This window comes from Crinia signifera, chromosome 6 (assembly GCF_055691185.1).
Source record: "Crinia signifera chromosome 6, ASM5569118v1, whole genome shotgun sequence".
NCBI lineage: Eukaryota > Metazoa > Chordata > Amphibia > Anura > Myobatrachidae > Crinia > Crinia signifera.
The window spans coordinates 90858569-90883254 of NC_139222.1; the positions used below are offsets into that span (position 1 = coordinate 90858569).

Below are 24686 nucleotides of genomic sequence, written 5' to 3' on the forward strand. Positions count from 1 at the left end.
TACCCCTGTCAATTTGATTTACCCATCTGGAGTCTGGACTCAAGGGTGGATATCCTTAAAACCTGGACTATAATAGATTTAACCATCTGGTCTCAAGCATGGATAGCCTTAAAACCTGGACTGTAATGGCGGAGTTTTCAGAAACTGCACTAAACATTTATGTCACTCATTAGGTATTTAGGGCCAGATGCACTAAGCTTAAAAAGTGATAAAATAGAGAGTGATAAACAATGAACCAATCAGCCCCTGCCTGACATTTTTCAAACACAGTCTCTGACATGTCAGGTGGGAGCTGATTGGCTGGCTATTTATCACTCTCCATTTTATTGGCCTCATTTTAGGGTTGCGGAAAACCTGAACATTGTAGATTCCATACAGTTTTATACCTTCCAGGACAGTGCATTCATGTAAATATAAGGACACAAAGCAGGTGTAGCTTCCCCCAAAATGTAAACGTAGTTTTTTTTATTTAATGCCTTTCTTTCTTAACAACACACTGCTTTTATATATAAAAAACAGAGATGGTCGCATAAGGCACAGCGCAGACACATGCGGAGTCCACATACCATCTATACAAGTGTGAATTATAATCATCAACCAGAACTAATGTACACAATGCAGCTAATCTCAGTTCTTGCAATGAAGAAAAGATTTATTAAATAAGATCCATGTACACCTGCCTGCCCCATGTAACAGGTAAAAGGGGCATAATAACAGGATGAAAAAAAAATGAGTCCATAAATTAGACAAAAAAAAAATACAAAAAAAAAAAAAAAAAAAATCAGCTTTTTGACTCCTCTGTCCATCATGTCCTATGAAAGGTAATTGAGTAGTAGAGAGAATCAATGAAAGTGGCCTTTCCTCGTCATATTGGAACATGTCTGACCCGTGAAATCAAGTCTCTTTGTGCTTATAAATAGTCTGAGTGGCAAAGATACAGCTCACTTTTAGTCCGGGTCCAGCTATAAGCATTTCATTAAATAATCAACTGCAGGATGCAATGTGGTGACACCAGGCAGGCCGTGCCCATCAAATGTGTGTTGTCCTGGGTTATTTTGGGAAAGGAATGCCCCCCCCCCCCGGCCCCTGTGGTGGACTTCTGCAGTCAGTTGATGTGGTTGAGCGCCCGGTGGAGATTGGTGATGAGAGCATGCTACAAGTACTCCAGCTCCAGAGCATGTTGTAAGGCCTCCAAGTCAGCATGGCAGGAGATTCGCCAAAATGGCATGTTGTGCTGTACAGGGAAAGGCAAACAAGTCATGAATTACATTCCAGATAGCAATACCACTACAACTAGATAATAAAGGAGGACGACAATGTCTTTTGTAAAGCATCAGAATAACACTATGAATCGCCTCTATTAATGATTCACTGATTATTATTAAACTTTCCTGAAGAATTCTAAAATGTACTGTGTAATTGGGCACTGTGGATCCCTTGTGGCACCATATAAATAAAGGATAATAATAAGAATATTTTTCCTCTATGTACACTACATTGAGACACTAATAAAAATGCATTTACTTCACTAAAATTCATAATAAACATAATCGGTAGATTCAAAAATTTACTTTTAACACACAAACTACAAAAAATTTGTCAAGAAACCATACTCCACCAAACTATTCACACCACATTTTGATATAAATTCATCTAAATGGTCTTCAGCTCAGACATGTTTCACAAAGAACTTTTATTCAGAGGCGGAACTAACATTGGTGGAGCAGTTGCAGTGCACCGGGCCCCTGAAGGGGTGCACTGCTTCCCCTGTCACCCACTGTTTTTCCCTTTCACACTCTGCCTCCCTTTCCCTGTCACCCACTGTCTTGTAGCATATTGTGAACTTTGGGGGGCCCAAATTATATTTTTGCACCTGAACTCACCACCTACAAGTTCCGCCATTGCCTTTGAATATGTTAAAATTCTTTGTTAAAGAAGAGGACAAATATTAACCTCGCACGTAATATTGTCATATGTTGTACTGTACTGGGGATAGCTTTATGGATTGGAGGAATCTGGAAAAGTTCTTAAAGATGGGGAATCATTTAAAATGAAGATTTTCTAGACATTACATCTAGGATATATAGGAGTATTTCTAAATGTGTTACTGTCTGGAGAAACAATTTTTGTTTCACAGTTTACATTGCTGGGGGCACAACTTCACTTTCCACCAAAAGTAAATATTGTTACAATCATTATTTTTCGATCCAACCTCCAGGCAGCAAAAGTGTAATAGTTTATTGATTGAATTACTATTACTAGAAAACTGCATTTTATAGATAGGGTAAATTTGGTAGATCTTGGATAAAGTGCTATTATTCGGATGCTGATAGCCGGGACTCAAGGGGGAATTGTAATAGGGTTTGAGATTGTGGAGATCCAGGATTTCATCCAAGATTGCCTGAATTTTTAAAGTGGCAATCATTTACAAGTTTGTTTTGCCTCAAAAATGATTACCACTTTAAAAATACGGGCAATCTCAGAAGAATTCCTGGACCTAAGGCCCTGTTACATTTCCCCAAAGGTGTCAAAGCCAGATCGGTGAGTAGTGTTTGGCACCGGTGAAATCACAGAATATATAACAAGAAATATTTAAACTAGCATATAATGTATAAGGCAATATGTTATTATAGGTTATATAACATGCAGGATAGATTTGATCTTTTTCTTAATGTACAGGAAGTGATACAGACAGAAGCTGGCACTAAATAAAATTTAAAAAAATCTATTTATATATAAAAGTATCAGCCAATCATCTCCTAACTTTCATGTTACAGGCTGTGTTTGAAAAATGACAAGAGCTTATTGGCTGTAACATGGCAGAAGTTTAATGTTCTCTCCAACCTTTGATAAATATTCCCCTCTATTCTAACAGTCTGGCAAGCTGTCTAAAGGAATCAAAATGGCTGCTCCCAAAACTATTATTGAATACAGTATAAAAAGAATAAAAGTTATTCACTAAGCCGATTTATGCAGTATGACATTATGAGATAGATGGCCAGATGTACTAAGCTTTAAAAAGGGATGAAGAGCAGTTAGATAAATTACCAGTCAATCAGACCCTAACTGCCAAATTACAGGCTATGGGCGGGATGTACTATTACTCGCATTTCTGTAGTGAAGTGTAGTTGTTTTTTTCGTGATGATTTCGCTCTCTTTTTGCGGAGATCTCCGCGTTATGTACTAATTTTTTTTCCTATCTTCATGTCCGCGTTAACTCTGATATCCGTCGGAATAGTTACGCATTTTTTTTTTTTTTTTGCGCATGCGCAATGACGTTTACTCCTGTCATGTCAGTTGTTTCTGTGTGTGCTGTGCGGCGCGGGTTTCTCTCACTCCCAGGCGCCACCTACTCTGCCCATCACCATAGCCCTACCACCCCTCAGAACCTACTGTGCCCATCACCAACGCCCTACCTCCCCTCAGAAACCTACTGTGCCCATCACCATAGCCCTACCACCCCTCACACGTGCCTATCAATTCAGCCCTACCACCCCTCACCCTAACAACATCCATTGCCCTAATTTAACAATGACGACACCTTAATCTGCTTCAAACCAAACCCCATTTTGCAATTTGGCATGACCTCAAACAAATAATCCATGCAAACATCACATTGCCCTCATTACCCTAAGCCACGGCTATCCAGCAAAATGCATTCTAATGAGATGCCCACAAGACAACCAACGCCCCTATTAACTCAGACAAATAAAAAAAAAAAATTACCTTCTTGTTTAATATATTTGTGTCATAAAAAAAACCCCCATGAGATAAAACAGTGTATTAACGCCTGAAATACAAGGCGAATTAATTCCACACAAAGCTGAGCGCTGCGAGTGTTAGTACATCACACAGGCGCTTCAGCTACACAGAGATGAATGAGGGGTTCTGCCGCGCCGGAAACTCCGCGAGAACAGAAGCCGGCGGAGTTTTTTTTTCAACAACACAACGAAACTTGATTAATACATAACACGAAGCCATTGCGGACGCGAAACATGGATGTCTACGGAGCGGTAAGCGTTAGTACATCCCGCCCTATGTTTGAAAAATGACAGTTTGGGGCTGACTGGCTGGTCATTTATCACTCACCATGTTATCACTTTTTGAAGCTTAGTACATTTGACCCAGAGAACCTGCACATTCTCTCCACTCCCAGCAATGTATAAACAGTATGCAGCCAAACTAGTGTGGCCTGGTAAATGAACATAACTAATATAGTCCAAGGGCTCTGGGCCATAATATATTGTTTAATAACATGAAGTGAACATTCCCCAGTCAGAAAGTGAAGTGAACTCTTGTGACGCTCAGTAATGCAGCTACATGTGTTGTGTTATGTATGGGGAGCAATAACAGTACATATCAGAGTAGTTTCATCATCCCCAGAGGAGCTGCTATAATCTTAGTAGTAATACTGACTCTTGTGCGAGTTATAATATAATATTGCTTTATTTGGGGGCGGGGGGGGGGCTGGCTAGGTTCGGGACACTGAAAAGTACCTGTTCTATTCTAGGAATGGCCTGGTAGGAAACAAGCATCATCAGGGGACAGCACAAAGAAAGAAGAGGGATTTGCTAGAGGAAATTGCTCAGGATACTCCTGGAACTGCCACTTTTTACAACAGAAGGAACCAAATCATCATGTTTCAAGCGGAGGTTAGAAATGAGAGTTTATCGCTGTGAGAGATCACGTGGCTGTAAATTACCTTTTTCGCTGCCTGTTCCTCTTCCACACCATCTCCAATTACAACATAGACTGCTTTCCTTCCAAATCTCTGCATTATCCTCTCGAAGCAGCACTCCTTCCCTGCGCAGACAGAGGGACAGATATTTCAGCACTTATGGAACTACACAGGAAGCAACCAGTCGGTGCAAATGGGGCACGTGTATGACACAAGCTCAGTTGTAGAGCGCATGCAGGCTGAACAAGTTTCCAATATCATTCTTGGGAAAAAAATGTTCATACATAATTCTTAGTATTTATTTTTCCTGAATGAATCTACTGGTAATCATAATTCCACAAGTGCGAGTGCTAATGTCACACCAGACATGACATGTGTATTCTGTGTGTAACATCTATCAATCTATCTGGGCAGTTGACCGTGAAGGACACAAACCATACCTGTCTTTGTTGCACTGTAAATATTTTCTATGGGAAAGACGGCACCCAGCCCGTACAGCAGGACTTTGGCAATGGCCGGTATGAGCTGGGTGGTGGTGACTAGCACATTCACACAATTTGGCCTGCGGAGGAAACAAGACAGATGGAAATTCAATCAATAATATGATATCTTCAAACCTTGAACACAAATTCACATGACAGAACATAAATGTCTGAGCTTATTCAGGCCTGAGTAATTCTGCTTTACCAGCAGAAGTAGGAAACTTGTAGCTCTGCCAGTATTTGGCATACTGGGATTTGTAGTCCCATAAGAGCAGGAGAGCCAAAGGAAACACTATCCCACAGAATGACAGCTATAGGCATGCTTGCTTGAATGTATGTAGTTTTCCAATCCGGCTCACCTGGAATGTATGAGATTCAGGGCCTTCAGAGCGTGCGTCAGCCATAGATCAGTGAGAGCTTCCATTTCTGCCCGTAGTTGAAGCCACGTTTCCCTTTTTGGGGCACCTATTAAACCTAAGGTGGTAGAATACTGTCAGACCACAGATACCACAAACCAAGTAAATCAAATTAATAACATTTAACAATAAGACTTCTTAAGATCTTTTCGGGGCAGAAGTATCATCTTTGGAGAGAGAAACTATCAACCAATCAGTTCCTTACTGTCATTTTCTAAACACAGCCTGTAACCTAGCTGCCTACCCTCCTGCATTCTGCAGGAGGCTCCCTGAAATAGCAGCAATCTCCCTCTCTCCCTCATTAGTCTAGCAATCTACCACATTTCACCTAGCCCACATTACACTGTTACATTTTTGGGGAAAAAAGGAATGAAAGATAGATACATCTACATTGAGTCATCAGCACCATTTCCCAGCACTTTACCAAGTACGTATAGTAACTCTTACTAACTGCTTTAGGGCTCATCTACATTTGGATCTAAGTTATTTTAAAAGATTCCTCTGAGATGTAGCCACGATTCTAGGTGCCATGTTCACAATCTCTTTTCAAAATCTCTCCAATTATGGAACTAGACACGCCCTTTGGGTGGAGCATGACATGCCCCCTCAATGGGACGCTGTGCAAAATTCTATTACCAACTATAATCTCCCTGAAACTAGTTTTCAAAAGTAGGCAAGCATGGCCTGTAACATGGCAGTAGAAGCTGATTGGCTGGTACTTTTTTCCCTCCACTTTATCAGTGTGTACGGCTTAGTACTGGGGTAGCCAACCCTAGTCCTCGAGAGCTACCAACAGTGCATGTTTTGCAGGTCTCCTCACAGAATCACAAGTGAGCTAATTAGCTCCATCTGTGTATCTTTTGAAATGTGTCAGTGATTAATGAGTGCAGCTGTGCAGCAGCTAGGTTGTCTGGAAAATGTGCACTGTTGGTAGCTCTCGAGGGCTAGGGTTGGCTACCACTGGCTTAGTACATCTCCCCCTATAACAGTGTTACAGAATTTCTTTAGATTTTGTAGTGATTTCCACTAAACCAAGCCTGCCATACAGTGTCTTCTGTGGGATGAACACATGGTGCTACTAAATTTACTCCACGCAGTCATCTGCCATAAATTGGTCTTTGTTTTTCTTCATAATTTTGCAAAGAATATCGCATCGCAAAGAATATTTGGTACTCTTTACCTAGAACGGCGCCCATCGCGGTGATCGCGGCATCACGGGCAGTACATAAACGGCCGCGACGCGATGCCCGCGATCACCGCGATTTTCCCATAGGGAACAATGTTAAAAAGCCTGATTGACCGCGATTTTGCATTCAATGCCCGCGATTTTCCCATAGGAATCAATGTTAAATGGGCTACAGAGCCCAAATAGGCACAATTAACCCTTAAATGTCCCCCCAATTTTTGTACGCCACCCCACGATCCACGCCAACCCGAAGCGTGGCGAGCGAAGCGAGCCCGCGAGGGGCGGCGGTACGCGTCCTCCGACCTTTTCATGCCCTACTATCCACGTCGGCGTGGAGTTGAGAATATAATAGTGTGGCGAGCATAGCGAGCCACCGAGCCCGAAGCGTGGCGAGCGCAGCGAGCCCCGCGAGGGGACGCGGATACCTTCACAGGTAAACGCGTCCCCTCGCGGGCTTCACAGGTGTCCGCTTTTCACCACGGATACCTGTGAAGCCCGCGAGGGGACGCGTATAACTGTGAAGGTATCCGCGTCCCCTCGCGGGGCTCGCTGCGCTCGCCACGCTTCGGGCTCGGTGGCTCGCTACGCTCGCCACACTATTCTATTCTCAACTCCACGCCGACGTGGATAGTAGGGCATGAAAAGGTCGGAGGACGCGTACCGCCGCCCCTCGCGGGCTCGCTGCGCTCGCCACGCTTCGGGTTGGCGTGGATCGTGGGGTGGCGTACAAAAATTGGGGTGACATTTAAGGGTTAATTCTGCCTATTTGGGCTCTGTAGCCCATTTAACATTGATTCCTATGTGAAAATCGCGGGCATTGAGGCATTTTAAAGTAAAATCGCGGTCAATCAGGCTTTTTAACATTGTTCCCTATGGGAAAATCGCGGTCATCGCGGGTACACGATTTTTATGTACCCGCGATTTACCCGCGATGCCCGCGATTTTTTACCCCCGACGCCCGCGATTCTAATCGCGGGCGCCGTTCTAGGTAAAGAGTACCGAATATTTTATCTGAGAGTCTCTGCAAAATATTCTACATGAGTTTCAGCTGCACAGACGACTACATAGATACAATTTTACAGTCATCTGTGCAATTTCAGCAGCCTGCTGATGCTATATGGTACATTATGAAGGGTCAATATACGCACCAACCTGTGGCTTTCCAGTTGTTGTGAAACTACAAGTCCCAGCATGTTTTGCCACAGTTTTTCTATAATGGAATGCTAAAACTGTGGCAAGGCATAATGGCATTTGTAGTTTTACAACATCTGGAGAGACAAACGTTGGCCAGGACTGATGTAGAGAGACAAATTAGATGGAACTCTGAAGAGAAGGAGGCAGAAATCCTTGTAGTATGGCAGTGGAAAGAGCTCAGTACATGTGATAATGCCAGTTAAGAGCACTGATAAGATGAAGCCATAAAATTCCTATGCAGCAAATCTCAGCAAAAGCCGTTTAATATGCTGATTAGTGTAGTTAACCTCTTCATTGCTGGATAATGGAATTTGGCTTCCAGGAGCAAGTTCTCTGGCCCTGCATCCTGGTCTAATAAATCGCATCAATAAATGATGGTCTTTGACATTTTAAAACTTCTCAAAGAACCAACTAAGTAGTATTTTGGCATTCAAAGTGTACCAGAGACAAATTAAATAAAATCTATACAGGTTTGTAACATATGTGCAATAAAAATACATGGAACCGATGAAATACAATGATGACATTGTACATATTTATGGATTTTTTTAAGAGCTTTGGCAAAGGTATTTATTGTTTTGGCAAAAGCAATTGGATACTATAAATTTGAAGCATCACCAGTTGGTATAAACAATCTCAATATTTAGAGATGTTCCAAAACCCTAATGTTATTACTTGGAGAAATGACCTACTTAAACTAGATTAATTAGATGAAGAATTTAATATAATACAATATAATTTGCATGTACTGGCAAAAATTAAGTATTTACAGAAAGTAAGCCTTTTCTTAACTTATGTGTGTATACGTCGGTTAAGCTTTTTCTTAACCAATCATAAATGAAGTAAAATGTGTGTATACATCATCCTTATGTTCAATTATGTGTCGAGGGACAAGATTTGTTTGTTTGTCCACACATTTTATTGGTTGGAAGCCACAAGCACTTGTTTGCCTACAGTATCACATTGACCATAAATAATTTTAATTGGTCCTGGACTACCAGCACCCCTGCAAGTACCCCAAGGCACCCCAGGGTGCCATGGCACGGAGTTTGGGAACTACTGGTATATAACATTTCAATAATGCTGCAGCAGCCACAAATGGCTGTGATATAATATATAGAAACATGGATTTTGACGTCATATAATAACCATTTGGCCCATCAATCATTTAGTCCATTCATTTTTAGGGTTAGTGGCAGAGGAAACACATTCTGCTGGCTTTCCCTGGAGGAACCAGAAGCATTATTGGAGACCATTTTACCCTTATTACTGGATGGGCAAACATTTTTCTACAACATAAGTTCAGATATTAAGCCCTTATTAGAGGAGGCTAACCGAAAAACCTGATCAATTAATACTTTAGGCAGCAAATTTGTATTTATTTTATTCAAATAAACCACACGAAATGGATAAATTAAATTAATAGGGGCAAATGAATCATCACCCCCCCCCTTATAAGAATCAATAGATGGCATCATACCCAAATAGGGTTCAATTTTATTCACACTTCATAACCATAACTAAAAGATTGTTATTTTCCCCTGATGAAGTCTCTTTGAGACGAAACGCATTGGGACTTTTCTACCTGCTGTTTTACTCTTGATAATCCTCTGAAGATCAATAAACCAAGTGTTGGAAGATTTCTCCTCTTTACTTCATTGGATGCGGATCATATAGATTCTATTTGGACATTTTTACTGTAATTTTAGGCGCCATACCACTATTGGGTATAATATATTTATATATATATATATATATATATATATACATATATAGTGTTTTCCGTTTGGCAGGGATATTATGAACAACTTGCGCTGACCACGGACTTATCTCATCCTGGACTCGTGGATTTTAGCACACAGCCCTATGGGGATGCAAACACTCTTCTGCGAGTCCGGAAGTAACATTAGCGTGGCACATACAGTAGCCGCACTTACTCATGCTGTGAAGGGACTCATGGGAAATTGAATTGACTACTATATATCTCCTATGCCTATTCCTCTTCTCTCTTTTTTATTGACTTACTACAGCTGTCTAAAATTTCTCAAAATGTAGAGTTGCATACAGTATGTATTAAAGACACACCGCAGCACATACTAGACAGAAGTAAAGCATTATGTTGCATTAAGGGTGTTTGGGGACTTGGGGACATTGTGGGGTTTTCCTGGAAGCCACCTCGGACATGCTATAAGGGCCACATTCAGCCTTCATACAGGTCTTTATGCATTGACCGAACGATCAGACCCAATGTCCAGGGCTAATGTTAGATTATTGATGGGGACTAAGATATGGAAATGATATACATCATATTTAAAATAGCCTCCTCTATCATCAAATTTATATTTAACCCACCTCCAACATTGTTTTTGTAGGTGCTGTACATCTCCTTGACTCTTCGGTAGCGAAACGCTAATTTTCTCATCCAGTCAACCCCCCCATGGACCCCTGATCCCAGACAGAGATTTGCTCCAGCAGCTGAACTGTGGAAACCATCTGCGGAAAAGTTATATGTGCTGGGGAGAGAAATTGGGAGCAGAGTGTTAGTTCAATTAAAATCCAGACAGAGTGAACGCACATTCTCTGAGCACAATCTAGAACTATAATAAGCGTCTAACAATGCCAGCATCACACCTTGCTCTTTTCTGACTTATAATAAAAAAAATGAAAACACGTGATTATATGAAAGTCACTAAGGATATTAAAACCTAGGGTTTTCGTACAGGTGTAACTATTGTGTTCGTTAAGCAAACAAATCCTACACTTGATAAATAGCACGGTCAATTGAAATTTTTTAAGGTTGAAATTCTTATTCTTATGTTTTAGGCTGAAAAACAAACCTTTATTCATTTTGCGAACAGTTATAGTCAATCACTGCCCAATCACCACAGAGGGCATATAAATGCTGTTATCTGATTGGGAGGCTGGCCAAAGTTATACCGTCTATTGGCTTAAAATACATGACAGAGGAATAATAACCCTCCCCTATAATGGATATCATTACCACAGCATTTGAAATGAAACATATATAATAAAACAAATCGCATCATAATGTTTCTTTATACAATGGGAAAAATCTTGTGCATTTTTCTATGAATTGGTTTAACAAAGGGTTTGTATGTTCAGAATATGTCATTCGTTTTAGGGAACTTTTTTTGACTAATGATGTATTTGTTTATTTTAATTTAAATAATCAGTAGTAGGTGGGGAGTTTTACTGGGGCATTACCCCCTGTCACACCGTAACGCAGGTGTCCTAAGGACGAGTTACATGGTAACATTCTATTACCCAGATCCCCAACCAGGGCCAGATTAAAGTCTGTGGGGGCCCTGGATAACAAAGTTACGAGGGCCCTTAATAAAAGTGACATAATGGCGGTTATAAAAATAAAGTATAATTTATCAAGCAACATTGTAATTGTTTGCAATTCCTATAGTATTTTTTTTTAAACCAAAATGCAAATCCCACTTTAAAAAATGTAACCAAATGTTCCAAATATCTTCCATTATATAAAGAATAACACAATTGTTTTTTAATAATTCACAATAACTGATATGTCTGGCACCACATAGCTTAATGCCTGCTGCCAACCAGTCTCACACTGCTGATGCTGCTGAGGAAGGAGCTGAGAATGAGTGAAATTAAACTCTCTCTCTCAGCTCCTGCACGTCATAGAAACCCCAGCAGCAGTGGCGGTGACTGAATCCCGCGAAGAGGCTGACCGTAACTTCAGCAGCACCTCAGCGGGTGGCGCTGGCAATGTCTGTGTAGCGGGGAAATCGGAGATACAGCAGAATCATGCTGTGCTCCGATTTAAGTAACAGCAGTGTGCGCAATTCAGGGCCGAGAGTGTTGGGACCCCGGGATGACTACCACTGTTGCCCCCATGTTCCAACTATCTCACCTCAAATCTTGTCCGTTGTCATCCGAAGAGACATCGTCTATATGTATCTGGTCACATTCCTACAATGGAGGACAGAAAATTTAATTCTTAAATATATTACATATCTATTACTATACATTATCACTACACAGATAAAAAAGTGTATCCTGAATAAAGAGTAATGGGTATTATGATAACATTTTTTATTTAACTCCTACAGTCATACAGGGCTGGATTAGCCACAAGATAAAGATGGCCACCTGGGGCCATTTATTGGTTGTTTATTACTCTCCATTTTATCACTTTTGGAGCTTAGTGCATCTGGCCCCTAGGGTGGTGGACTTCGCTTGTCCCATATGTGCCAACTAATAATGGGATATTGTTTTGGAAATTATGGATATTTTTTTCTACTTAAAAAATAAACTTAGTTAGGCGTCTTGATATTACAGCCATCTTTTTAAAGTAATATAATTTTATTGTTATGTCCCGTATGTGACAGTGGCATAGCCCCAATCCAGATCTGATGGCATCTGCAAAGTTCAAATTGACCGGAATTCTGAATGATAAACGATGGTTAAATATTCAGCAACAAGTGATATGCTTATATTTGTATTAAATATAATAATAATAATAGTAATAATAATAATTTAGTATAATGTGTTACTCAACATAAAGTTGAACAAAATTCAAACAATATGGAAAATCTAAAGATTTCAGCACATAATGTTGGACTGTCTTAAAAACTTATTATAGTAACAAAGGACAATAAAGCAGATATTATTACAGTCTGGCAATGAGTATAATTTTATATTTATGTACTTGGAAGAATGGATGCAGAATTGTGTTTGGATTAAATAATTGTTCTGGGTTTGTGGTAATACATGTTCCCTCTCCCCCAAGGGAGTCTGGGAAGATTCTAGGGGGCTCCAGATTTTTCACTTTAACCCAAAATAACAGTTTAAGTTTTATTACTAAGCATGTACAAAAAATGTAGTTTTACACAGACAATATAAAAATATAATAGCACAATTAATAGAAAAAAATGTCAAAAGAGACAATTATTAAATGACAGGTTGTAGAAAGTGACCTGTGTAATGAACTTCGGGTTTAAGGGACCCCCAGTGACAGAGATGCCTTGACGTACGGCCTGGGGGCTTAACCCTATATCTGCAGATATATGCAACCAAGATCTCTGTATTATCTGATTATTATATGTATATTTCTCATTCAGTGTGCAATAGGGATACAAACTGTTTTTTTTTCCGAACTTCGGGTTTTACCCTGAAGCACATATGGCCCTGGGAATGGCAGGTAGACAGCTGCCAGCTGATTGGATCAGTGCATTCTTTATACAGGTCTGGCACATGCACATATCCTGGCTGCACTATGTAAGGGGAAAGGTATTTGTGTGGACAGCAATCTGCTTTTCTCATTTTCAATTGTTGAACACACTAACGTGCGACAACACTAGCTATCACATATCTGGGTTAATAGAATACCATGACACTTCATGAGACACTACCTCATATCCCACGGCTGGCCCTATCACGTTACCAAGTAAAACACAACGCTGGATGTGGTTGGACAGAGTCATTTCTCATGTGTACAGTGTGGCTGGAGCATTCGGGGGGGGGGGCGGATGGCATCACGTGGTTTGCTATGGTCTGGTACACGAGAGCTGGAGTATCCACTCTGCCTCAGTAAGAAATACAGATGCAGTAGATGGGAACTCATCAAGTTAAAAATACTAAAGAACCCTACAGTGAGAACTTTGACACATATATTTTAACGTTGCAGTTATCTGAAACGCGTAGACTAGATATTAAGCAGCTTCACGTGGTTTGCTATGGTCTGGTACACGAGAGCTGGAGTATCCACTCTGCCTCAGTAAGAAATACCGATGCAGTAGATGGGAACTCATCAAGTTAAAAATACTAAAGAACCCTACAGTGAGAACTTTGACACATATATTTTAACGTTGCAGTTATCTGAAACGCGTAGACTAGATATTAAGCAGCTTCAGCCATGGTTATCTTCCCATGTACACCAGCACTGTAATCAGCAATATTGGTCAGTGTGGTCTAAATTGCATGTAAGCATCAACCAATCATGGCCTAGGGAATGGTTTGCATACCCGTTACTCAAGCCAAGTGGCTACAAAACTCTCTTCTCAGGAAAAAAAAAACACACTCCTTATACACAGATGTAGGGTCAGATGTATCAAGCTTCAAAAAATTATAAAGTGGAGAGTGATAAACCACCAGCCAATCAGTCAGTCATTTTTCAAACCTGGCTGACTGTTTATCATGTGCAGAGAGAGTTAGATTTGGGTGGGATGTGTTCAAACTGAAAGCTAAACTGCAGTGTAAAAATAAAGCGGTCAGTATTTACCCTGTACAGAGCAAAATAACTCATCCAAATCGAACTCTCTCTGCACCTTACATCTGCCCCACCTGCAGTGCAGCATGGTTTTGCCCATCTGCAAAAATTGCAACCTTGCTACCAGGTCTGAATCAGGCCCTTTATCTCTTTCCAACCTTTGATACATCTCTACCATAGTTTATAAAAAAAAAAACTAAAAACGTTGGTAAGTGCAACCTAGTGTTTCTAGCACAAGTCTGGTTTGCATATCAGTGCTGATATACAGACCACACTGTGCTAGAAGCACTACAGCAGACAGCGACACCCCAGGCAGGGAAGAGGAACTGCATGGGTTTTCAAAGATAGCGGGTGCTAGAATGAACACTACAACCAATGTCCAGAGGATGAACTGGACATATTAATGTTTTAGAGTAGAGAAAAAACGTAATCTATATATTGTATATAGGTGGAACATCTACAGTAGGTGGCAGCACTACAGTTATCTGTAGATACATTTTCCTCATTGTGTCACTCAGAATAACAAGCAATTGTTTAATAATGCACTATAGAAATTGACCATCAATCCTAGTGACATATGTGTTCTCTGGGGGGCTCCTGGCAGCCAGATCTCTGAGTTATTCTTGCCAATAAGGGTAATTTCAGGAGACAATAGTGTTTTGGTAGCCAGTAATTAAACGTCTCTGTGAACTGGCACAGAGCCCGGAGTAAAGCTGTTCCTGCAGGTAGTGAACATTGTGTAAAACACAAAGTACTGTAGTACAATATGTATTTAGTGGATAGAAAAACACTAGGAAACTATTATTCTCTGCCTGTTTTCATCTAAAGATCATTTTTTTTTACTGTATTTAATCAGAGCCAAGTGGCTATGCCAATATCAAAGTATTATAGTGTATATATTCTGTTTGCCCAGTTTCTTCATGGATTAGAGAAAGATGTGCTGGGCCACAAACATATTGCAAGGAAACACAATTAATTGTAAATAGTGTATGTTAGTAAATATTGTCAAATTGGAATATTGCAAATATTGTTTTCATTATCGCCTGGAAAAGTTCTTCACAGTCCACGAGCAACTGGTTAAAATATACCAGGAAAATGTGGGCACACGGTGGCACTGCTTCAATGGTTCGCATCCATATGTTTTGCTGAATATATAGGAACACAAAATAACCAAAGACTACGGGGTCGGGGAGCCGGGTATTTCCATTTTGGACGCGAGAGTTGTGCAGTTTCTGGATGGAATTACGCCCAATTATGAGACTAACTGATCTGTTTAGCTGGGAAATTTCTGACAGGAAAATTAATTTGAATCTTATAAAATGTTCCAAATTCAGCAAAACCCAGGTTTATACAAAAGACAATCCTCTCAGTTCTGCAGGTTTCTCTCTAACCTAATGCAGTGACCGGGAACCTGACTAATTTAATAAAGTGAATGCGCAGGTCATTATTGAATTACACTGCTCACAGCTGTTTGTTTAAAGAATGTTAACTCCCCACTGGTCAGGTCTTCATTGCAATTATATTAAGCGTGGATACATGTTGTAAGGATTAACTCACTGTGTGCTGGAGGGCCCTGTGCTGAAGTGTACCATAATAACTGCATGTGATATGGCATATACTGTATGTATCGATCATGTAAGAGGAGTTTTCTGTATATATATATTACAATATGGTCATTAAAAGCTATGATATAGGATGTAGATAGGCTTTTTCCTAAATGATCAGTAAGATATATAGGCATTAGATATACAGAGGACTATATTTTTGTATGTTAACATTGCTGATTTGTCTAAATTATGTCATGTGAAAAAACCCATCCCAATCCATCTAAGATAGCAGTTTATTGCCCTTGAGGCCAAGCTGAACCACAGCCCATTCTATAAAACATCAACATTTAAAATTAGGTCATGACTGGATCCATTTAGATAAGCAACTTATTTCCCATGAAACCATAGCCAAGCCATCTAGATAACACATCAATTCACCATAAAACTATGCCTAGATCACGGCCCATTACATCTAGACAGACTCAGGGGCAGATGTATATTGCCTGATGAAGTGGAAGATGATAACGCACCATTCAGTTCCTAACTGTCATTTTAACTTGACATTTGTGAGCCGATTGGCTACTGCATTTTCACATTCCACTTTATCACTTTTCCAGGCGTAATATATCTGCCCCTTATTTCCTAGGAGTCACTGCCCCTCTTGAGCACTGCTGGGAGCTATAATTCAGAATAGAGATGAAAGCTGCCATCTTGCTTGCTTTGCAGAGCAAAACCTAAAGCAGGGGTGTCCAAACTCGTCCTCGAGATCTACCTACGGTCCATGTTTTCCATATGGCCTAGCTGGTGCGCAGCTGTAGCCATTACTAACTGTCACATTTTCAAACATGCTGCATTCATTCCTACTATAGATCCACAGGTTACCTGAAAAACACATGATCTGTTGGTAGATCTTGAGGACAGGTGTAGCCACCCCTGACCTAGAGGAACCCTAAAGCTGCCTCTACTAGTCACATGACTCCTGAGATTAGAGTTTGTACACAGCAGACATACACAGACAAGTTGCTATTACCACTGTGCATTAGCTACAGTACAGAACTCTGAAAATCTTTTCTTTTTTTCCCACCCACCTATAACATTATTGTACAAATAACAGGAACATGCTGGCCGGCTGATATCATATGCAATTAATTCACATCACACTTGTTGCTAATTGGCCCTATCCCTCAATCCGCTGGAAATCCTATTTCCACAAGTTTTTACAGCCTCAGCCCACACATCTGTGTGTACGCTCTCCCAGTTGTATGATGCAGGTACTTGGCACTCACACACGTCTGCAGGGCAGATGTCTGGACAATGTCTTTAATGAATTAGGTCTAATAGTGCATAGGCGTTTCTCAGTGTCCAGCACAGTGTTAGACCACACGATGGAGCTCTTCATCACACAGAAGAAAATCCGCAGCCAAGATCCTAAAGTCTCCCCTAAACCATTCATTCCTAGCTGAGCCGTCCTTGGCAGATGTATACAGCAACTAAATCTGACCTCAGGCATTCCTGAGAGTTCACAGGTCTAGTTGGTAAGAATTTCAGTTATATGTTGGCAAAGTAAGAAAGAGCTTAAAGACGTTAACTAGGGGAAAAATCATAATGATGTAAAGTTAATTCGATGAAAGAGCAAGTGCCAAAAAGACAGAAAAAAGTAGTTTTAGGCAAAGATGAGCTAAGTTAGGATGACAATTATAGATTTTTTGATTATTGAAGAATAGGCAAAACAAAGTGATGATCTATTGTCAAAGTTGTCCAAGAAACACAATTTTAAAGGGGGACAAAAAACAAAACCAAACAGAAAAACAACCCAACACAGACAATGGAAAGTATCACGTAAACACAAATAATCAGGTTTTTATAATTTTGCTTTCCAGCACTGAAATAATATATTTTCCAACAGCAACAAGACTGTTATGAATGGTGATGCGGAGACCTAGTTTGCAGATGCCCAGCAGTCCTTTCTGCCTCCTGCGTACTAAGGTCTCACCTATAACAACCACATTTGTGAGCGCAAATTAGGTCTGCCCCCACTCCGATGCCGCCAGGTCTTGATGAGGGACAAGGCTGCTGCAGGAGGCCTGACACTGCTAATGAAGGGTCAGAGAGTCTACCACACACCACCACCTATACGTGGATTATTACGAGTCCACAGGTGCCATAATACATAGGGATGATATAGAGTAATAACCACACTAATCAGGAATGCAACTATGCACAGAGATTATATGTAATAATAACTATGCTTGATTGGAAATGAAACAATGCACAAAGATGATATATAATAACCACACTTGATTGGGAATGCAACAACGCACAGAGATTAAATATATAACAATAAACACACTTGATCAGGAGAACAGTAATGCACAGGTGTTATTGAAATAGCAGAAACTACACTGTCCCAACATGTGATAATACACAGGAATAATAGAATACTATTCTCCGGATGCATAATACGAATAACATCAAGCTAAACACAGGGTTTAGAAAAGCAGTAATCAGACAAAATGTAGCTTGGTGCCGACAGGCAGTGGAATAATGTGTGGAACAATATCCCCAGAGGCACCGGAGTCCAAAATACCAGGATACAGGAGGCCAGTAGCCAACTGCACCATGGAGCACCCAGCAAGCAGAACACCGCGGCACTAGGGATCACCGGCTTCCCGGGCAATATTCAAATAGCTGGCCAATGAGGAGGCCAAAACTCCAGTGACAGAAGCCACCTCTCTCCTCTGGCGCTCTGAGCATCAGAGCGTACCCGGAAGCTGTGTATCGTCACTAGGCACCCGGAAGCTGGGTATCAACACTTCCACATGGACATTGCTGCCCGGCAATGGACCCGATGCCTTCACCCGGCCAGCGCGCACACCCCCACCTGCTGCTAAAGGCCGCAATGTCAGAATGTCCGTGCTGGGAGTCCAACCTCACTGGCCTCATCACAGAGACTTTCTGGAAACCGTCCAAGAGAAAACAATTGGAGTGTACTGCTCCGAAAACACTACCAGGAGCTGGCTTGTAATTTGGCATTTGTGTGATCAGGTGGCCAATGACTTAGAAGAGATCTTTCCAGAGACTATTTGATCTGGAATTAATCAGGAATTTGGGGCACCAAAAATAAATCCCAAATAAGGTTTTAGTGATTATTCCCAAACTAAACATTCTCTGAAACAATAACTCTTGATTGCATGTAGTGTTTTAGCAACCACTATGTCTTGCGGCTGTTTTCATGTATTCTGAGAAAGTTGATTTTATGTAAATCGTGGGTGGAGGCTGACAAAGCAACCATGGCTTTTTTTAAGAGTATGAGAATCCTGACACAGCGGTTACCATTATTTAGAACACTCAACAGGATGCGTTCAGCAACCATGCAGTCAGGGTGCCGGCATTCATAATACCTATGCTGGCATCCCAACTACCGCTGGGAAACTGGTGCCAACAGGGGAGCGGTAGTGACAGCCCACGGAAGGGGGACTAAGGGTTAGCCTGCGGGGGTTGATTTAGGCACTTAGATGTAAGGGTTAGGCTGCGAGAAGGTTTTTAAAACCCCCCTCCCCAATAATTCTGCAGACTGGCATCGCAGCGACAAAGCTTTCCCACATTCTCTGTCCCTGCATGGGTTAAATGATACATCCATGCAGTTACATCAATTATCACATTACAAATTTGACTGATATTATCACAGCACATCCACATCTAAGGATACAGAAGGTGATAAATCATCCCCATGTGCAATCTGTTTTTATACAAATTTTTTGAATATTTCGCTAGATATATCTGCCCTCAGTTTTGGACATATGGGGGAAAGGAAACCTCTCTCTGGTCTCTAGTAACAAAATAATCCTGGTTTCTGCTAATGGTTTGAGCAGTGATGTGAGTAGAGATGGCGAGCAAACCATCTGCAACAGTGTGTAATGCAAACCTGCCAGTGACAAATGATCAGTCTAATAACAAATGGCAGCCAAACATTACACTTGCATGTTAAGTGTGCATTGTATGTGGGTATTGTATATTACAATCACATTACATTTAGTACTAATCTGGCTTTCTTACAGATGTGATTTTTTAAAAAAAATTGATTCCACAATGGGATCATTTATTTATTTTTTATGTATAATATAAAGAAGTCTACCTAGTCTGCACACTTCTCTGACTTATATATATGATTTATTATTAGTTTATCCAGGTGTATATTTAGGTGGTTCATATGTAATCAGTCATACTTTGGATTGTCTCTATTATACCCTTTATATGTTGAAATGTAGTAATTGCTACGTTGCAAGACACAGTGGGGAGACATGTTTATCCTGGGCAGTTTTGAATGAAGGCTGAGGCTGGACTCCAGTTAAACTGGGAAGGAAGGAAGTAATGGAGTTCAGCAATGTAATTACAAAAAAGTGGGAAGAATTGGTGGAAATAAAAAAAATACAGGAAATACGGTTTACTAGTAGTGTTTTCTTAGTGCTGGACAAACATCAGGTTAATTGGCTGGTGAATCCCTATGTCTGCAATGCTGGGCCAGCTAAGACTTTTCACCTGCACAAATCATTATCCTTCATTTCCCACAATTAGATTCTACGCATCTGCAATTCACTTCTGCCACTCCCGCTCGCCGGCTGTCATGTATGACTCACGTGTATAGTATTATAATCGTGTTCCTGACTAGGGTCGCCAGGCCAGATATTAAGAAATGAACACCTCCAAATTACACAGATTGCCTGATACTATGCAAACATGCAGCCTGCGTCTGATGTAGTTCTATATTTCATATTTGTCCATGTTATTGTTGACTGACCGATCCGAGAATAGTGTTTTGAAATAACACTGCAAGGTTCCACACATGCTTTTTTTTTTTTTAAATATCGTCCTGTAAATGTTGGTTTAAGCAAATAGATTAGTCTTAAGGGGCATACACACATTTGAGATGTGTGCTAAGCATTTTTGCTAAGCTATTTAGGGTTATCGATTTTCTGGTGTCTGGATCGCCCATAGACAGTCCATACACATTCAGCGATGTGTGCTAAGTGATTTTGCGAAGTGATTTTACTTAAGCAAAATAAAAGGCCGGGTAGTAGTTCAGGATGACGTAGATCACGATCACTATCGCTTATTCTGTACACACAGCGATTTGCCCTCACTTGCTAAGCAATTTGACTAGATTTTGAATGCACGCACTAACTTAACTAGTAGGCGATGGTGACGCGTGGGACCGCATGTCGCCATCGCTTGGGGGTCATATACACGGAGCGATGTATGCTTGCTATCTAGTCAGATTGCTTAGAACAGAGCACAAAATCGCTCTATGTGTATGCCCCTTTTCATTGAAAAAAAAAACCTAATGAACCCCTTATTATACCTTAATGTAAGCTAGCAATCTTAAACCCTGTACACACGGGGGAGATATATTGCTCAGCCATATATTGCTAGCACTATATGGCTGAGCAATATATTGCTCAGTTTCTCCTTTTCATCAGCGACCACAGATGGTCGCTGATGAGAAGGAACCTCTGCCTGGGGAGCCGCGACCAGCGATTAGAACGGGGCTGAAAACGGGAGCGTGCACCCGGCGATTTATCGCCGGAGCACACTCCAATCACTGGCAATATGGTCGTCAGCTACCATATTTCCAGCGATTTCAGCCCCTGTCGCCCCTGTGTGCACACAGCTTAACACTGCTGCATGTTTCACCACCTATAAAGGTGCATGCCACAATCTTGGAATATTGCATGCTATCCTGCTTATATACTGCTGCATGCTATAATCTTACACTGCTGTGTGCTTCGCCATACAACTTACTTAGCATAATATAAGCAAATTGCAGACTGTGGGCCAGACTCAGTAAAGCAAATAAAGCAATTCATTTTGTGTCTGGAACAAATCATGTGGCAATGCAAGGGAAGCAAATGCATTTAGATTTGTTTCTGTGCAGGGTAAATACTGGCTGCTTTTTCATACGGCTCTCAAATGTTATACAGCTTTAATTTTACACTGCAATTTAGATTTCAATTTTAACACACCCCACCCAAATCTTAAACTATCTCCACGTTACATCTGCCCCACCTGCAGTGCAGCATGGTTTTGCACAGTTTGCTTGCTTTTTTTTTCCCTTTGCTTGCAAATCTAAAACAGGTCCTGTATCCAGAAAAATGCTACTGCTCAATAAAAATGTAAACCCTGTTCCATGAGACAGAAGTACACTGACATGTGTGGGATTTCCAATGAATCAATCATGATTAAAGAATGACCCCTTGTCTTCAGCAAGAGGCTACAGAATCCCCTCCTCCCCCTTAACAGATGCAGGTGAGGAGCAGGCAAGCACTTACCTCCAGGTCATTAAAGAACAGATGGGTATCAGCAAGGTTGAAGATCATCTCCTCCATCATTAGACCTATCCTGACCGATGTGGTAGTGTCCTGGGGAGACAAGTAGAAATAAATCATTAACATCAGCATACACTAGGAGAAGCACTTGTAAGGCCATAGTAAGTCATTATGCAATTCTGAACTTAAGGTTTTAGAAAGATGTTAAACAGGGTGGCAAAAGCTCAAGACAACCGGAGTATTAAAAATCATCACCATACTAGTACTGAAAGTATTTAAACACTACTGTATAACATAACTTGTAATATTAAAATTACATTTCTGGCGCAATGGATCCCCCTGAATTTGCCTATCACACAGACCATACATTTTCTTTATTTGGACCTGAACCACCATCCCATTGCAAGTGCCCCGTGGTGCACCAAGGTGCCACAGCAATGTTGTAGTGTTTAACATAAAAAGGGTACAACTGAATGCGATCATCGCTGTCCATACACGCTGGGCATAGTCGTCCAGTGTGTATGGACCTATAGGATGCTGTACAACTCTCTATGACTTAAGTTTATTTAGTAAAACTCTACAGGTTATAACTTGTAGAATCTGGTTGTAATCATATTAGGAGCTTCAAAATATGGGAAGTATAGGGCTACCATAAGCTTTTAAGCAGCCCGACTGAGAGGGTCAAACATGCATCATTACCATGGATGATAATTAGACTTGGCATTCACAGCCTTTAACAGACAATGCTTTGTACAAGACGTCCTGTTTTTGGTACACAGAGCAACCAGGAAGCTACTAAGATTATCTTTACACCACTGCCAATACATCATATATGATTCTGCACAAAATCTGTGAATGAATATGGAAAATTTACAGTTGTAAAGCGGACAATAAATACCATGATGTACAAAAACTACATTCCCAATGTTATCTAGCGGTTGAATTATTTAAGGATTGTGCTTATTCAACAACAGCCTAATGTAGGATATATAAGGCATGTCTCCTGCATTTCATATATATAATAAAGCAGTGGAGTGGTGATAAAAATGATATCACACCTCAACATGCACACTTGCATGCTGGACCTAACATTTGCTTTGCATTAAAGCTGCTGTTAGTGGGGGTTATTTAGACTTGATCGCACACCTGCTAATTTGCAGATCCCTACGATCAGGTAATAAATTCCCAGCCAGTATGTGACACACAAAGGAGGAGTCTGATGCACTCACATGCGCATGTCAGCAAGAGTGAGAAAACTACCATTTTGGGTTTTGATAATTAACTGTGATATTTCATTTAGTGGGACCAGTAGCGTAACTACGATATATGCACTCCCCCACCAAAAATGTTGGCATTGCCCACTCCCAAGTAAAGAACCCCCCCTCTGCAGGGCTATTGTTAGGGGGACCCTCACCAATGTTATTAGACATCTAATGCTATAAATAAAGTCGTTTATTAAACTGATGGTTGTGAATGTTTAGGTTGGCTTTTATAATGCACAGAAATACAAAAAACACAGTGGTAACCAGGGCAGTATGGATGGTGTAATGATTAGCAGTACAGCCTCACAGCACTGAGGTCGTGGGTTCCATTCCCACCATGGCTCTAACTGTGCGGAGTTTGTATATTCTCCCCGTACTTGCATGGGTTTCCTCTGGGTACTCCGGTTTCCTCCCACAATCCAAAAATATACTGGTAGGTTAATTGGCTGCTAACAAAATTAACCCTAGAATGTCTGTGTGGGCGTGTACATGTTGTAGGGAATATAGATTGTAAGCTCCACTGGGGCAGGGACTGATGTGAGTGTTCAACTATACTCTGTACAGCGCTGCAGAATATGTGTGCGCTACATAAGAAACTGTTAATAGATAAAATAAATAAATAAAGCCAAGTGACATATATTGTAGCAAACATGAGCTTCAGAAACCATGCACAGGTAAGATGAACAGGCATCTGCTACTATCAAAGGTAATGGTATATAATATGATACAGTATGAACTATAGCATATACTGTAAATGTAAACTTGCAAATGTACAGTATAGGCAAAACTATCTAATAATATATGTAGTGATTGGGCCTGTGAAGTTTTCTTGTAAACATCCACAGCAAATATTTGTCTGGTTTAGGTTGCAGTTATTCCATCTAAAACCAATCTTTACATCTCAAACATTTGTTTCATGGTTTGTATAAATGTATGGAACATTTACCTCAAAGACAAGGGGCAGGAGGAAATAATAAAAGATGAAACACACTTATGAATATGTGCAGCATGTATAATGTATGTGACACAACTAAAAAAAAACGCTCCATAATAGAACAGATGTACGTAGTCAGTGGTCAGGGCAGCAGAAAGGCAGACGTGCTGTTTGTGTGTGGGCAAATAAAGCAGCTGTATATCTCCTCTGTAGCCATGGATCCGATCAGTGGGGTCACCAGAGAATTAGCCCCGTATGTTTCAATCAACCTCTGTGGCGGAGTCTGCTGATACGCCGAGTACACACTGCACACTAACCTAATTATTACGCATTCTTGGCGGAGTGAACTTTAATTAGAGAAGAATGGTTGTGATTTAAGCATATGGATGAGTCACAAAGACTGTG

General features: G+C 40.7%; 1 protein-coding gene across 1 annotated transcript in view; it reads right to left on the reverse strand.

Moving 5' to 3' along the window:
- Window positions 1-483: 483 nt before the first annotated feature.
- The window catches only part of EYA2 (EYA transcriptional coactivator and phosphatase 2), a 137808-nt gene continuing 113605 nt past the window's right edge, over window positions 484-24686 (reverse strand). The window contains exons 11-17 of the mRNA XM_083145419.1: window positions 22089-22178; window positions 11858-11916; window positions 10309-10469; window positions 5520-5634; window positions 5119-5240; window positions 4703-4803; window positions 484-1234 (exon numbers count right to left, since the gene is read on the reverse strand). Of these exons, the coding sequence (XP_083001545.1) occupies window positions 1154-1234; window positions 4703-4803; window positions 5119-5240; window positions 5520-5634; window positions 10309-10469; window positions 11858-11916; window positions 22089-22178 (729 nt within the window). The 3' untranslated portion in view covers window positions 484-1153. The remainder of the gene's footprint in view (window positions 1235-4702; window positions 4804-5118; window positions 5241-5519; window positions 5635-10308; window positions 10470-11857; window positions 11917-22088; window positions 22179-24686) is intronic.